At 47.2% G+C, this 17,226-nt stretch overlaps 1 protein-coding gene across 1 annotated transcript in view; it reads left to right on the top strand.

Annotated features, from left to right (window-relative positions):
- LOC120027096 (protein 4.1-like) overlaps positions 1-17,226 on the top strand; it is a 91,203-nt gene that overhangs the window by 31,826 nt on the left and 42,151 nt on the right. The window contains exons 10-12 of the mRNA XM_038971935.1: positions 67-323; positions 12,045-12,095; positions 13,205-13,267. Of these exons, the coding sequence (XP_038827863.1) occupies positions 67-323; positions 12,045-12,095; positions 13,205-13,267 (371 nt within the window). The remainder of the gene's footprint in view (positions 1-66; positions 324-12,044; positions 12,096-13,204; positions 13,268-17,226) is intronic.

The following is a 17,226-nucleotide window of genomic DNA, read 5'->3' as shown; positions in this document are numbered from 1 at the left end:
TTTTATTATGTTGAGTGCGAACTAAACTCTCCTCTCCCTCCCTCCACTCCTCCCGTCCCCCTAAAGCCATGGTGTCCACTCCAGACAAGAGCACTCGTCCTGTCAGTGCTCCCATCATGTCCCCCGTCTCTCCCGGGGATGTCGCACCGTCCCATGTGACCTCGGGCCTGCCCTGCGGTGAGCGGCGAGAGGCCTCCACCCCCACGGTTCGCCAGTCCCGCTCAGCAGAGAGGAAAACCAAGGAAGAGGCCAAGGTGGAGAGCAGGGTGGCAGAGGTCTCCAAGACACAGAGCTCCAGACCACAGTCCACCCCAGAGTTCAAGGTATTACACACATACATACGCTCACAGAATCAGGCCAGGACACACTGCAACTCTCTTGGGATTTAACACGATATTGTCTCACTGCATGATGATGTAATTTCTGTCAGCGGTACTACAGAACACATTGTACAGTATTTAATTGGTCACTCACGGAACCAGGAGGATGACAGAATTGCTAGGAACAAATTGAAATGCAAGACAGCAGTTCACATGTACAGTTGAAGTTGGAAGTTTACATACACTTAGGTTGGAGTCATTAAAACTCGTTTTTCAACCACTCCACAAATTTCTTGTTAACAAACTATAGTTTTGGCAAGTCGGTTATAGGACATCTACTTTGTGCATGACACAAGTAATTTTTCCAACAATTGTTTACAGACAGATTATTTCACTTATAATTCACTGTATCACAGTTCCAGTGTGTCAGAAGTTTACATACACTAAGTTGACTGTGCCTGGAAAGCTTGGAAATTCAATAAAGTTATGTCATGGCTTTAGAAGCTTCTGATAGGCTAATTGACATAATTTGAGTAAATTGGAGGTGTACCTGTGGATGTATTTCAAGGCCTACCTTCAAACTCATTGCCTCTTTGCTTGACATCATGGGAAAATCAAAAGAAATCAGCCAAGACCTCAGAAAAAAATTGTAGACCTCCACAAGTCTGGTTCATCCTTGGGAGCAATTTCCAAACACCTGAAGGTACCACGTTCATCTGTACAAACAATAGTATTGTCGTGTCTTTGACTATGCCAGATTGATTGCTATGACATGCTATTCTATAAAATAATTTCTCCGGTATCAATATTACCTGATTGAACTAACCATGTAAATATTAATTAACTAGAGAGGGACACCACGAAAGAATATTTATAGAGCTGTTATCTTTCGAATAAACTCTTAAAGATTTTGTAATATTTTACTAAATAACAGTCACATTAATCGTCATTTTATTCAGTCTCATCTGAAAGTTGTAAGTCCTTGATTATCTGCAAGAATCCTGGCTAACAAGTTGAATCAGCAATACAAAATTGGGTTTAATTATTTATTTACTAAATACCTAACTAATCACACAGAAACACATATACACAATTAAATCATAACTTGATCACAAATTACGTCATACAGAAAACGTCCCTAGCGGGCGGAATAGATATGACAGCTTGTTACACAAAGGGAAGGGGGGGAGTCCTAGTGAAAGCGCGGGAGACTTGAGCATAGGCGAGCTGTGCTATCGTAAATCTTATCTTATGCATTCTAAATTACCGCCATTTGAAGAGGAAAATGCAATGAATATTTACTCTGAGCTGCGCTTCAGTAGGTTGGTGGTAGATGGCCTGTGTCGCCAACCCGAGTCCTCTGTCCTTTGAAGAAGTCTCTGGTAGTCACGGGAACACGTTGTGGGTATTAGACGGGGTACTTGGACTGTCCTTCCGAACCTGCGTTTAGCTGTTGCTAACTCCAAGGCTAGGAGATATCACTTCTGTAGTGAATACGAGTTCAAAGTTCATACCATTCACAATCAAAGTCCATGCTGATGTTGGCCTAGTTCTGTAGTTATTGTCTGAACCATCTTGACATCGGATCGTCATCCAAAATGTACCCGGAACAGGAAGTTACATTTTTGTCACTGGCTTTATATAGTGGAGGTAGAGGGGTGTGTCTGAAAAGTCTATTACCCAGGTCTCTTCACAGGGGCGGGCCCCTGGTTGAGCAGAAGCCAAATTTCTGAAAACACAGATCTCTCATTTGGAAGGTAAAATTACATTTCACCTCTTCACAAACAATGTCATATTCAAACATTTGAATTAAACAACAATTCCATGTGAATCCGATACCTCTGACGTTTAGACTTTTCACAGTAGCGTTTATGTCATTCTATCATTGATGAGAATGTGTCAGAGGGCAACCGAACTGACATAATATACCTTAAGTACCACCGCATATGTACAGTGGGTTGGATTACCAGAATATAGTTCATTTCCCCCAACTTCTGATGTTACCCAGAATCTCTATGTTAACCCATGGGTTTCCTTATGTCACATCAGTTATAGTGGGGAGAGAGAAAAAGGGGGAAAGAGGTATTTATGACTGTCGTAAACCTACCCCCAACCCAACGTCATGACAGTATGCAAGTAATAACACCATGGGACCACGCAGCCGTCATACTGCTCAGGAAGGAGACGCGTTCTGTCTCTTAGAGATGAACGTACTTTGGTGCGAAAAGTGCAAATCAATCCCAGAACAACAGCAACGGACCTTGTGAAGATGCTGGAGGAAGCAGGTACAAAGTATCTATATCCACAGTAAAACGAGTCCTATATCGACATAACCTGAACGGCTGCTCAGCAAGGGAGAAGCCACTGCTCCAAAACTGCCATAAAAAAGCCAGACTACGGTACTTTTTGGAGAAATGTCCTCTGGTCTGATGAAACAAAAATAGAACTGTTTGGCCATAATGACTATCGTTATGTTTGGAGGAAAAAGGGGGCGGCTTGCAAGCCTAAGAACACCATCCCAACCATGAAGCACGGGGGTGGCAGCCTCATGTTGTGGGGGTGCTTTGCTGCAGGAGGGACTGGTGTACTTCACAAAATAGATGGCATCATGCGGTGGTAAAATTATGTGGATATATTGAAGCAACATATCAAGACATCAGTCAGGAAGTTAAAGCTTGGTCGCAAATGGGTCTTCCAAATGGACAATGACCCCAAGCATACTTCCGAAGTTGTGGCAAAATGGCTTAAGGACAACAAAGTCAAGGTATTGGAGTGGCCATCACAAAGCCCTGGCCTCAATCCTATAGAAAATTTGTGGGCAGAACTGAAAAAGCGTGTGCGAGCAAGGAGGCCTACAAACCTGACTCAGTTACACCAGCTCTGTCAGGAGGAATGGGCCAAAATTCACCCAACTTATTGTGGGAAGCTTGTGGAAGGCTACCCGAAACTTGTGACCCAAGTTAAACAATTTAAAGGCAATGCTACCAAATACTAATTGAGTGTATGTAAACTTCTGACCCACTGGGAATGTGATGAAAGAAATGAAAGCTGAAATAAATAATTCTCTCAACTATTATTCTGACATTTCACATTCTTAAAATAAAGTGGTGATCCTAACTGACCTAAGACAGGGAATTTTTACTAGAATTAAATGTCAGGAATTGTGAAAAACTGAGTTTAAATGTATTTGGCTAAGGTGTATGTAAACTTCTGACTTCAACTGTATATAAGCTTTATAGAGTATCACTGTTTAACAGAGGTTTGTTAATGGGAGGCGTATCCATAGACATTATTTGGGTGTACCTATAGCCCGTGCTCCAGTTAGAGCGTAGCAGCGCCGCCCTGTTGGCAGACCACTGTAGTGCGTGAGCTCTGAGCTGTCTGTGTGATATGCCGCCACTGCAGAGGGAGGGAGCCAGGAGGAGCAGGCATCATGCCCCTGCAGTCACCACCACCACCAACGGGACAGAGAGAGAGAGAAAGAGCCAGGTTTGTGGCCTTATCGACGCCTAGCTAGCACAGCATGAGACGCGTGTATCAACTGAATGAATGTGACTAATATATGAATACTTGGGGCCTGTGGTTTTAACATTAGACACATACCAACTGAATGAGTCTGTCTAATATATACATGGGGAGTGTTATAATACTAAGAGACATTATTACTGTCTGTCTGTCTGTCTGTCTGTCTGTCTGTCTGTCTGTCTAAAATACCGATGGCTGGGGTTTTAACATCTGTCTGTCTGTCTGTCTATAATACCGATGGCTGGGGTTTTAACATCTATCTGTCTGTTTGTGTCTGACTAAAATATACGTGTGGAGGGTTACAACCATAACATTAGTATTACTACTGTATGTGTAGTCTCGCATGCCAGACTCACGGGAGCTGTGAGTCTCTCTACTGTATGTGTAGTCTCGCATGCCAGACTCACGGCAGCTGTGAGTCTCTCTACTGTATGTGTAGTCTCGCATGACAGACTCACGGCAGCTGTGAGTCTCTCTACTGTATGTGTAGTCTCGCATGACAGACTCACGGCAGCTGTGAGTCTCTCTACTGTATGTGTAGTCTGACTAAACTAATGATATGTGGAGTGGGTTAAAAAATGAGACGCATACCATTACTGTATCAAATCAAATCAAATGTTATTTGTCAAATGCGCCGAATACAACAGTAAAATGCTTACTTACAAGACCTTAACCAACAATGACATTTTTAAGAAAAATTATGAAATGTATTTACTAAATAAACTAAAGTGAAAAGTAAAAGAGCTAAAATAACAATAACGATAGGGGGTACCGTTACCGAGGTAATGTGCGGGGGTACAGGTTAGTCGAGTCAATGTGCGGGGGTACAGGTTAGTAGAGTCAATGTGCGGGGGTACAGGTTAGTAGAGGTAATGTGCGGGGGTACAGGTTAGTAGAGTCAATGTGCGGGGGTACAGGTTAGTAGAGGTAATGTGCGGGGGTACAGGTTAGTAGAGGTAATGTGCGGGGGTACAGGTTAGTAGAGTCAATGTGCGGGGGTACAGGTTAGTCGAGGTAATGTGCGGGGTTACAGGTTAGTCGAGGTAATGTGCGGGGGTACAGGTTAGTAGAGGTAATGTGCGGGGGTACAGGTTAGTAGAGTCAATGTGCGGGGGTACAGGTTAGTAGAGTCAATGTGCGGGGGTACAGGTTAGTCGAGGTAATGTGCGGGGGTACAGGTTAGTAGAGTCAATGTGCGGGGGTACAGGTTAGTAGAGTCAATGTGCGGGGGTACAGGTTAGTAGAGGTAATGTGCGGGGGTACAGGTTAGTAGAGGTAATGTGCGGGGGTACAGGTTAGTAGAGTCAATGTGCGGGGGTACAGGTTAGTCGAGGTAATGTGCGGGGTTACAGGTTAGTCGAGGTAATGTGCGGGGGTACAGGTTAGTAGAGGTAATGTGCGGGGGTACAGGTTAGTAGAGTCAATGTGCGGGGGTACAGGTTAGTAGAGTCAATGTGCGGGGGTACAGGTTAGTAGAGTCAATGTGCGGGGGTACAGGTTAGTAGAGTCAATGTGCGGGGGTACAGGTTAGTCGAGTCAATGTGCGGGGGTACAGGTTAGTAGAGGTAATGTGCGGGGGTACAGGTTAGTCGAGGTAATGTGCGGGGGTACAGGTTAGTAGAGTCAATGTGCGGGGGTACAGGTTAGTCGAGGTAATGTGCGGGGGTACAGGTTAGTAGAGTCAATGTGCGGGGGTACAGGTTAGTAGAGTCAATGTGCGGGGGTACAGGTTAGTCGAGTCAATGTGCGGGGGTACAGGTTAGTAGAGTCAATGTGCGGGGGTACAGGTTAGTCGAGGTAATGTGCGGGGGTACAGGTTAGTAGAGTCAATGTGCGGGGGTACAGGTTAGTCGAGGTAATGTGCGGGGGTACAGGTTAGTAGAGTCAATGTGCGGGGGTACAGGTTAGTCGAGGTAATGTGCGGGGGTACAGGTTAGTAGAGGTAATGTGCGGGGGTACAGGTTAGTAGAGGTAATGTGCGGGGGTACAGGTTAGTAGAGTCAATGTGCGGGGGTACAGGTTAGTAGAGTCAATGTGCGGGGGTACAGGTTAGTAGAGTCAATGTGCGGGGGTACAGGTTAGTCGAGGTAATGTGCGGGGGTACAGGTTAGTAGAGTCAATGTGCGGGGGTACAGGTTAGTAGAGTCAATGTGCGGGGGTACAGGTTAGTAGAGTCAATGTGCGGGGGTACAGGTTAGTCGAGTCAATGTGCGGGGGTACAGGTTAGTAGAGTCAATGTGCGGGGGTACAGGTTAGTCGAGGTAATGTGCGGGGGTACAGGTTAGTAGAGGTAATGTGCGGGGGTACAGGTTAGTAGAGGTAATGTGCGGGGGTACAGGTTAGTCGAGTCAATGTGCGGGGGTACAGGTTAGTAGAGTCAATGTGCGGGGGTACAGGTTAGTAGAGTCAATGTGCGGGGGTACAGGTTAGTAGAGTCAATGTGCGGGGGTACAGGTTAGTAGAGTCAATGTGCGGGGGTACAGGTTAGTAGAGTCAATGTGCGGGGGTACAGGTTAGTCGAGGTAATGTGCGGGGGTACAGGTTAGTCGAGGTAATGTGCGGGGGTACAGGTTAGTCGAGTCAATGTGCGGGGGTACAGGTTAGTAGAGTCAATGTGCGGGGGTACAGGTTAGTAGAGGTAATGTGCGGGGGTACAGGTTAGTAGAGTCAATGTGCGGGGGTACAGGTTAGTAGAGTCAATGTGCGGGGGTACAGGTTAGTAGAGGTAATGTGCGGGGGTACAGGTTAGTCGAGGTAATGTGCGGGGGTACAGGTTAGTAGAGGTAATGTGCGGGGGTACAGGTTAGTAGAGTCAATGTGCGGGGGTACAGGTTAGTAGAGTCAATGTGCGGGGGTACAGGTTAGTCGAGGTAATGTGCGGGGGTACAGGTTAGTCGAGGTAATGTGCGGGGGTACAGGTTAGTAGAGTCAATGTGCGGGGGTACAGGTTAGTCGAGGTAATGTGCGGGGGTACAGGTTAGTCGAGGTAATGTGCGGGGGTACAGGTTAGTAGAGGTAATGTGCGGGGGTACAGGTTAGTAGAGTCAATGTGCGGGGGTACAGGTTAGTAGAGTCAATGTGCGGGGGTACAGGTTAGTAGAGTCAATGTGCGGGGGTACAGGTTAGTAGAGGTAATGTGCGGGGGTACAGGTTAGTAGAGTCAATGTGCGGGGGTACAGGTTAGTAGAGTCAATGTGCGGGGGTACAGGTTAGTCGAGGTAATGTGCGGGGGTACAGGTTAGTAGAGTCAATGTGCGGGGGTACAGGTTAGTAGAGTCAATGTGCGGGGGTACAGGTTAGTCGAGTCAATGTGCGGGGGTACAGGTTAGTCGAGTCAATGTGCGGGGGTACAGGTTAGTCGAGTCAATGTGCGGGGGTACAGGTTAGTCGAGTCAATGTGCGGGGGTACAGGTTAGTCGAGTCAATGTGCGGGGGTACAGGTTAGTCGAGTCAATGTGCGGGGGTACAGGTTAGTCGAGTCAATGTGCGGGGGTACAGGTTAGTCGAGTCAATGTGCGGGGGTACAGGTTAGTCGAGGTAATGTGCGGGGGTACAGGTTAGTCGAGGTAATGTGCGGGGGTACAGGTTAGTAGAGTCAATGTGCGGGGGTACAGGTTAGTCGAGGTAATGTGCGGGGGTACAGGTTAGTAGAGGTAATGTGCGGGGGTACAGGTTAGTAGAGGTAATGTGCGGGGGTACAGGTTAGTCGAGGTAATGTGCGGGGGTACAGGTTAGTAGAGGTAATGTGCGGGGGTACAGGTTAGTAGAGGTAATGTGCGGGGGTACAGGTTAGTAGAGGTAATGTGCGGGGGTACAGGTTAGTCGAGGTAATGTGCGGGGGTACAGGTTAGTAGAGTCCATGTGCGGGGGTACAGGTTAGTAGAGGTAATGTGCGGGGGTACAGGTTAGTAGAGTCAATGTGCGGGGGTACAGGTTAGTAGAGTCAATGTGCGGGGGTACAGGTTAGTAGAGGTAATGTGCGGGGGTACAGGTTAGTCGAGTCAATGTGCGGGGGTACAGGTTAGTAGAGGTAATGTGCGGGGGTACAGGTTAGTAGAGTCAATGTGCGGGGGTACAGGTTAGTAGAGTCAATGTGCGGGGGTACAGGTTAGTAGAGGTAATGTGCGGGGGTACAGGTTAGTAGAGTCCATGTGCGGGGGTACAGGTTAGTAGAGGTAATGTGCGGGGGTACAGGTTAGTCGAGGTAATGTGCGGGGGTACAGGTTAGTCGAGGTAATGTGCGGGGGTACAGGTTAGTAGAGTCAATGTGCGGGGCTACAGGTTAGTCGAGTCAATGTGCGGGGGTACAGGTTAGTCGAGTCAATGTGCGGGGGTACAGGTTAGTAGAGTCAATGTGCGGGGGTACAGGTTAGTCGAGTCAATGTGCGGGGGTACAGGTTAGTCGAGGTAATGTGCGGGGGTACAGGTTAGTCGAGTCAATGTGCGGGGGTACAGGTTAGTCGAGGTAATGTGCGGGGGTACAGGTTAGTAGAGGTAATGTGCGGGGGTACAGGTTAGTCGAGGTAATGTGCGGGGGTACAGGTTAGTAGAGGTAATGTGCGGGGGTACAGGTTAGTAGAGGTAATGTGCGGGGGTACAGGTTAGTAGAGGTAATGTGCGGGGGTACAGGTTAGTCGAGGTAATGTGCGGGGGTACAGGTTAGTAGAGGTAATGTGCGGGGGTACAGGTTAGTAGAGTCAATGTGCGGGGGTACAGGTTAGTAGAGTCAATGTGCGGGGGTACAGGTTAGTAGAGGTAATGTGCGGGGGTACAGGTTAGTAGAGTCAATGTGCGGGGGTACAGGTTAGTAGAGTCAATGTGCGGGGGTACAGGTTAGTAGAGGTAATGTGCGGGGGTACAGGTTAGTAGAGTCCATGTGCGGGGGTACAGGTTAGTAGAGGTAATGTGCGGGGGTACAGGTTAGTCGAGGTAATGTGCGGGGGTACAGGTTAGTCGAGGTAATGTGCGGGGGTACAGGTTAGTAGAGTCAATGTGCGGGGTACAGGTTAGTCGAGGTAATGTGCGGGGGTACAGGTTAGTCGAGGTAATGTGCGGGGGTACAGGTTAGTCGAGGTAATATGCGGGGGTACAGGTTAGTCGAGTCAATGTGCGGGGGTACAGGTTAGTCGAGTCAATGTGCGGGGGTACAGGTTAGTCGAGTCAATGTGCGGGGGTACAGGTTAGTCGAGTCAATGTGCGGGGGTACAGGTTAGTCGAGGTAATGTGCGGGGGTACAGGTTAGTCGAGTCAATGTGCGGGGGTACAGGTTAGTCGAGGTAATGTGCGGGGGTACAGGTTAGTCGAGGTAATGTGCGGGGGTACAGGTTAGTCGAGGTAATGTGCGGGGGTACAGGTTAGTCGAGTCAATGTGCGGGGGTACAGGTTAGTCGAGTCAATGTGCGGGGGTATAGGTTAGTCGAGGTAATGTGCGGGGGTACAGGTTAGTCGAGTCAATGTGCGGGGGTACAGGTTAGTCGAGGTAATGTGCGGGGGTACAGGTTAGTCGAGGTAATGTGCGGGGGTACAGGTTAGTCGAGGTAATGTGCGGGGGTACAGGTTAGTCGAGTCAATGTGCGGGGGTACAGGTTAGTCGAGTCAATGTGCGGGGGTACAGGTTAGTCGAGGTAATGTGCGGGGGTACAGGTTAGTCGAGGTAATGTGCTGGGGTACAGGTTAGTCGAGTCAATGTGCGGGGGTACAGGTTAGTCGAGTCAATGTGCGGGGGTGAAGGTTAGTCGAGGTAATGTGCGGGGGTACAGGTTAGTCGAGTCAATGTGCGGGGGTACAGGTTAGTCGAGTCAATGTGCGGGGGTACAGGTTAGTCGAGTCAATGTGCGGGGGTACAGGTTAGTCGAGTCAATGTGCGGGGGTACAGGTTAGTCGAGGTAATGTGCGGGGGTACAGGTTAGTCGAGTCAATGTGCGGGGGTACAGGTTAGTCGAGTCAATGTGCGGGGGTACAGGTTAGTCGAGGTAATGTGCGGGGGTACAGGTTAGTAGAGGTAATGTGCGGGTGATGCAACCAGTCAGGATGCTCTCGATGGTGCAGCTGTAGAACGTTTTGAGGGTCTGAGGACCCATGCCAAGTCTTTTCAGTTTCCTGAGGGGGAATAGGCGTTGTCGTGCCCTGTTCACGACTGTCTTGGTGTGTTTGGACCATGATAGTTTGTTAGTGATGTGGACACCAAGGAACTTGAAGCTCTCAACCTGCTCCACTACAGCCCCGTTGATGAGAATGGGGGCGTGCTCTGCCCTCCTTTTCCTATAGTCCACGATCAGCTCCTTTGTCTTGATCACGTTGAGGTAGAGGTTGTTGTTCCGGCACCACACTGCCAGGTCTCTGATCTCCTCCCTATAGGCTGTCTCATCGTTGTCGGTGATCAGGCCTACCACCGTTGTGTCGTATGCAAACTTAATGATGGTGTTGGAGTCGTGCTTGGCCACCACTGAGGGGCCCCTTTGTTGAGAATCAGCGTGTCAGATGTGTTGTTACCTACCCTTACCACCTAGGGGCAGCACGTCAAGAAGTCCAGGATCCAGTTGCAGAGGGAGGTGTTTAGTCCCAGGGTCCTTAGCTTTGTAATTAGCTTTGAGGGTACTATGGGGTTGAACGCTGAGCTGTAGTCAATGAATAGCATTCTCACATAGGTGTTCCTTTTGTCCAGATGGGAAAGGGCAGTGTGGAGTGCAATAGAGATTGTGTCATCTGAGGATATGTTGGGGTGGTATGCAAATTGGAGTGGGTCTAGGGTTTCTCGGATGATGGTGTTGATGTGAGCCGTGACCAGCCTTTCAAAGTACCTCATGGTTACAGACATGAGTGCTACGGGTCGGTAGTCATTTAGGCAGGTTACCTTGGTGTTCTTGGGCACAGGGACTATGGTGGTCTGTTAGGTATTACAGACTCGGCCAGGGACAGGTGTGTAACCTTTATTTAACTAGGCAAGTCAGTTAAGAACAAATTCTTATTTACAATGACGGCCTACACCGGCCAAACCCGGACAACGTTGAAAATGGTTGGTGGTTTGAAAATGTCAGTGAAGACACTTGCCAGTTGGTCGTCATATGCTCGGAGTACACGTCCTGGTAATCCGTCTGGCCCTGCGGCCTTGTGAATGTTGACCTATTTAAAGGTCTTACACACATCGGCTACAGCGTGATCACACAGTCATCCGGAACAGCTGGGGCTCTCATGCTTGTGCTCTCAGGCTCCAACGAGCGTTGGGAGCCGGTGTAGTAGGATTCAATCTTCGTCCTGTATTTACGCTTTGCCCGTTTGATGGTTCATCTGAGGGCATAGCGAGATATCTTATAAGCGTTAGAGTCCCGCTCTTTGAAAGCAGCAGCTCTACCCTTTAGCTCAGTGAGGATGTTGCCTGTAATCCATAGCTACTGGTTGGGGTATGTACGTACGGCCATTGTGGGGACAACGTCATCGATGCACTTGTTGATGAAGCCAGTTACTGATGTGGTATACTCCTCAATGCCATCGGATGAGTCCTGGAACATATTCCAGTCTGTGCTAGCAAAACAGTCCTGTAGTTTAGCATCTGCGTCATTTGACCACTTCCTTATTGACTGAGTCACTGGTACTTCCTGCTTTAGTTTTTGCTTGTAAGCAGGAATCACGAGGATAGAATTATGGTCAGATTTGCCAAATGGAGGGCGAGGGAGGGCTTTGTATGCATCTCTGTGTGTGGAGTAAAGGTGGTCTAGAGTTTTTTTCCCCTCTGGTTGCAGATTTAACATGCTGGTAGAAATGAGGTAAAACGGATTTAAGTTTCCCTGCATTAAAGTCCCCGGCCACTAGGAGTGCCGCCTCTGGATGAGCGTTTTCCTGTTTGTTTATGGCCTTATACAGCTCATTGTGTGTCTGACTAAACTATTGATACGTGAAGTGGGTTCAAACATGAGACGCGTGATGTTACTGTATGTGTGTCTGACTAAACGAATAAAACATTGATACGTAGGGGGGGATCTGCAACATGAGACACACGTTTCACTTTTTTTAACATATTACCATATGTGTGTACGTCTAAAATATTGATACATGGGGTTGGGGTTGTTAAATTAGATTTGTGTTCGAGCAAATGTCTGTCAGACTAAAGTATTGATTTGAAGAAGGGTTTGAAACAGACTCATGGGGTTCTAACCGTACTGTTTCTGCCTCTCTCTTCCCTCGTCTGGGGGGGGGGGTCAGCAGCATTCGTCCCGAGAGAGAACCGACACGGAGACGGTGCGAGTGAGGAAGGTTAGATATCTGTCTACAGTTTTATATGTGTCCCAAATGGCACCCTATTCCCTATGTAGTGCACTACTTTTGACCAGAGCCTATAGGGAATAGGGTGCCATTTGGGACATACCCTCAGTGTTTCGCATGAGTCACCATCCTCATCCTCGCATCTCTCCCTTTATTTGAAACAATTTCTATTGCAAAAGAGAAAAAAAATACAAACCATTTTGTTTCTTCATAATGTTTTTTGTTGTTGTTTGTTTGTTTTTTCTCTGTCCTCCAGCCTTGTATATCTACTGTACAGTGTCGTTATACAAGAGAGCACTGTTTGGCTGTGGAGTTCCTTTTCTTAACACTTAACACCGAACAAAGAAAATGTTTCGTTTTTTTCTCTATTTACTACCATTTGTTTTGAAACCAATAAGCGGGAGGCTATTTACCCAACAGTATCAGCCTTGCTGTTACCTCATGCAGAGGCAATACATAAAGCTCTACTGTTATGGACATAATTCTTCACCAAGTAGAACTAGAGAGACTAGAGAGATAAATCAAAATGAATGAGGTGCCTGTTAAGTGAATGAACCTGGATTGACCGTGCCTGTGCTCTAGACAGTATAATGAGGAAAGGCCTCAGCTGCCGCCTCAGGAAGAGTCAATGAAATAAGTCAGTGAATGATGCTTTAGGGTAATGCATAACAACTGATAATGCACGATGATAATGCACTACTACTCCTACTCAGCCACGGCATGTACTGTATGTATATGCTGGATTTATCTGTCAACATTTTGATTCTCTCTCACAGTCCTGAAATACAGAAACCCACCAGATTTTTGGTAGCTGTGTACCAACCCACGGTCTCCACTGGTGACCACCATCACCCCATGGACCTTTGCACTCACCCCCTGCACTCTGCCTCAATGCACTTCCCATAGCATCTATGATTTGATCCATCACCCACTTCTCCCACCATCAGGAACGAATGCACCCTTAGCGGAAGCAATCGCTTGCAAGTCAAACAGTAAAAGTACATTTAAAAAAAAAATTAAACGAGAATGAAGAATTGCAATTCTACATCTTTCTGGAGACCAACTTGTCCCCTTTTTTTTTGTTGTTGTTGGTTTTTCAGAAAAGAGCTAAGAAACTTGAGGGTGAAACTATTTATATCAGGCATAGCAATTTAATGTTGGAGGTTTGTATCACACTCTAGAATACATCTTATTTTATATTTGACTGTTTGTTTCTGCATGCTCTCTCTCTCTGCATGGGAGTTGTGTTCACTTGCCTGTTTTCTTTATATTTTCTGTTTGTCTTGACTCCGACTCTTCTATTCTCTCCTTTTTGTTATTTCTACATCCTGTTTCCAGCTGAACCCTAATGGCTTGGCATGCACTCTTTTCCTGTTTCCTTCGAATGCAAGTACTCACTTTACTTTGCCGTTTTTTGGATCTCAGCATCTTCCCTACTAGGCGACGGGCATCAAATCAACGTCGATTCTACGTTTGGTTTCACGCTTCGTTGAAATGACGTGAAAACAACGTCGATTCTACGTTTGGTTTCACGCTTCGTTGAAATGACGTGAAAACAACGTCGATTCTACGTTTGGTTTCACGCTTCGTTGAAATGACATGAAAACAACGTCGATTCAACCGGTGTTTGCCCAGTGGGTCGTTTTGTTTCTTATCCACAGTGGTTTGATATATGATTGGGAGTGTTTCAACTATCACGATCATAGTCCAGTATTATTTAAAAGCTATAGGCATTGAGTCTTAAAGGGTGCACCAGTTTGGCCTTTCAGACTGAATGTCAGTGGCCACCGTCTGCCCAGCATGCCCTTTGATTTCAGCCTGCTTGTCAAATCGTTTTTTTGTTTGTTTGTTGTTGTTGCACCTTTTAGTCGATAATTACTTGCAGTTTTGGATGCTTTTTCTAAAATGTTATTGTCGTCAGCACTGGTCGTCAAATGTAGGTTTTCTGTAACGACCATCGGTATCTTCCTAACGGGGAAGTGTTCCCAATGGGAATGATATTGGATGAGTTAGGCTTTTCTTCGTCAGCTTGCGTTGGTGACGCAGACCAATTTTAATTGATAGACTTTCCCAGTCATATATTTTCATTCTCAGTGATGTTATTGACAAGTTAATGATGCTGCCCTCTGTTGTCATTGTGAGACCTGGACCTCCTTAACAACATAACCTTCACTGTACTGTACCTCTCTCAGTCATCCTATTCCCTACATGGTTCACTACTTTTAACTAGAGACCTGTGGGACCTGGTCAAATGTAGTGCACTGTATAGGGAATAGGATGCCTTTTGGGACACTCTCACTCATCGTGCTGTTCCTGTATCTAACCATAACCAAATGACTCTCTCTGACCCTCATCTCTGTTGACCTTTGACCGTGGCTGTGTCCCAAAGGGTACCCTATTACCAACATAGTGCACTACTTTTGACCAGGGCCCATAGGACTGACCAGGGCCCGTAGGACTGACCAGGTACCAGGGCCCATAGGACTGACCAGGGCCCGTAGGACTGACCAGGTAACAGGGCCCATAGGACTGACCAGGGCCAGAAAGACTGACCAGGGCCAGAAGGACTGACCAGGGCCCATAGGACTGACCAGGGCCCGTAGGACTGACCAGGTACCAGGGCCCGTAGGACTAACCAGGTACCAGGGCCCGTAGGACTAACCAGGTACCAGGGCCCGTAGGACTGACCAGGTACCAGGGCCAGAAGGTCTGATCAGGTACCAGGGCCCGTAGGACTGACCAGGGCCAGAAGGTCTGATCAGGTACCAGGGCCCGTAGGACTGACCAGGGCCCGTAGGACTGACCAGGGCCTGTAGGACTGACCAGGTACCAGGGCCCGTAGGACTGACCAGGGCCCATAGGACTGACCAGGGTCAGAAGGTCTGATCAGGTACCAGGGCCCGTAGGACTGACCAGGGCCCGTAGGACTCACCAGGTACCAGGGCCCGTAGGACTGACCAGGGCCTGTAGGACTGACCAGGTACCAAGGCCTGTAGGACTGTGGTCTAAAGTAGTGCACCATATAGAGCCTTCAAACTCAACTCTGGACCTGGAAGCCAGTTCCACTGCATTGTTTCATTGTTCCCCTCTAATCAGGGACTGAATTAGACCTGGGACACCAGGTTCCCCTCTAATCAGAAATTAGACCTGGGACACCAGGTTCCCCTCTAATCAGGGACTGAATTAGACCTGGGACACCAGGTTCCCCTCTAATCAGAAATTTGACCTGGGACACCAGGTTCCCCTCTAATCAGGGACTGAATTAGACCTGGGACACCAGGTGGGTGCAATTAAGTATGAAGTTGAACAGAAAACCAGCAGGCTGTGGACCTCGTAGGGTCAGAGTTGAATACCCCTGATATAGAGAATAGGGTGTCGTTTAGGACACAGCCATGTCTTTGATTCATGATTATCATCACAATAATAACTGTCGGCTGGCTCAGGACTAAGTATCCTCAGGCACGTTGCTGTGTGTGTGTGTGTGTGTGTGTGTGTGTGTGTGTGTGTGTGTGTGTGTGTGTGTGTGTGTGTGTGTGTGTGTGTGTGTGTGTGTGTGTGTGTGTGTGTGTGTGTGTGTGTGTGTGTGTGTGTGTGTGTGAGAACTCCCAGGTTGTGTGCACCATTTTATAATATATTATATACAGAAGTTGGATCTTAACTTGATCACTCTTTTGCCGCCGAGAATTTTCCTGCTCTATCATTAAATGTAAAAAATGAGTCTTGTGATTCTCTGAAAAAGAGCAGTTCTCTTTCTGACCATGCGGGGGCAGTCAAGGCATTGGGATCGGGGGGTTGCATTCAAAATAATTTTCTCTCTCAAACGCTATAGACCTAGGCACTATCACTGCAACATTCAGATGGTCAGAAATGGATCAACAACTGTAGTTTGTACAGCTTAATAACACAATATTGGTCTCCACTATGGCTACGACGTACAAGTGCCAAGTGTATCCTAATGTCAAAATGTAGTTCAATCGAGGCCTGGGGTGGTGTAGCGGTTAGGTCTGCTGGCAAATATGGACAGTCAAATATGGACGGTCAAATATTCATAGTTTATAGAAAATTTAACATGTGTAAATATTTGCATGAACATAACAAAGGGGGGGGTCAAAATCAAAACTAACAGTCAGTATCTGGTGTGGCCGCCAGTTGCATTAAGTACTGCAGTGCATCTCCTCCTCGTGGACTGCACCAGATTTGCCAGTTCTTGCTGTGAGATGTTACCCCACTCTTCCACCAAGGCACCTGCAAGTTCCCAGACATTTCTGGGGGTAATGGCCGTAGCCCTCACCCACCGATCCAACAGGTCCCAGACGTGCTCAATGGGATTGAGATCCGGGCTCTTCGCCGGCCATGGCAGAACACTGACATTCCTGTCTTGCAGGAAATCACACACAGAACGAGCAGTATACATCATTTAAAAGCTTAATTTCTTGTTAATCCAGCCGCTTTGTCAGATTACAAAAAGGCTTTACGGCGAAAGCATACCATGCGATTATCTGAGGACAGCGCCCCGCATACAAAATCATTAAAAACATTTTCCAAACCAGCAGAGGCGTCACAAAAGTCAGAAATAGCGACAAAATAAATCACTTACCTTTGAAAATCTTCCTCTGTTTGCAATCCCAAGGATCCCAGCAACACAACAAATGGTCGTTTTGTTCGATAAAGTCCTTCTTTATATCCCAAAGAAGTCAGTTTATTTGGCGCGTTTGATTCAGTAACCCACCCGTTCCAGTTGTTCAACATGCAGACAAAGCAATCCCAAATATACCAATAAACTTCGTCCAAACAAGTTAAACAGCGTTTCTAATCAATCCTCAGGTACCCTAATATGTAAATAAACGATACAATTTAAGACGGAGAATAGTGTGTTCAATACCGGAGATAAATAACGAAGTGAGCGCCTTTACCCACGCGTGCCACAAGACTACAGTCCAAATGAGAGCCACCTGGAAAAACTACAAATTCTAGCTAATTTTTCAAAAGACAAGCCTGAAACCCTTTCTAAAGACTGTTGACATCTAGTGGAAGCCGTATGAACTGCAATCTGGGAGGAATTCCTTTGAAAATCCCATAAACAAGGATTTGAATGGGTGGTGACCTAAAAAAAAAACAATTC

Source organism: Salvelinus namaycush, chromosome 32 (assembly GCF_016432855.1).
Source record: "Salvelinus namaycush isolate Seneca chromosome 32, SaNama_1.0, whole genome shotgun sequence".
In the NCBI taxonomy this organism is placed as follows: domain Eukaryota; kingdom Metazoa; phylum Chordata; class Actinopteri; order Salmoniformes; family Salmonidae; genus Salvelinus; species Salvelinus namaycush.
This window is presented reverse-complemented; position numbering and strand designations above follow the sequence as displayed.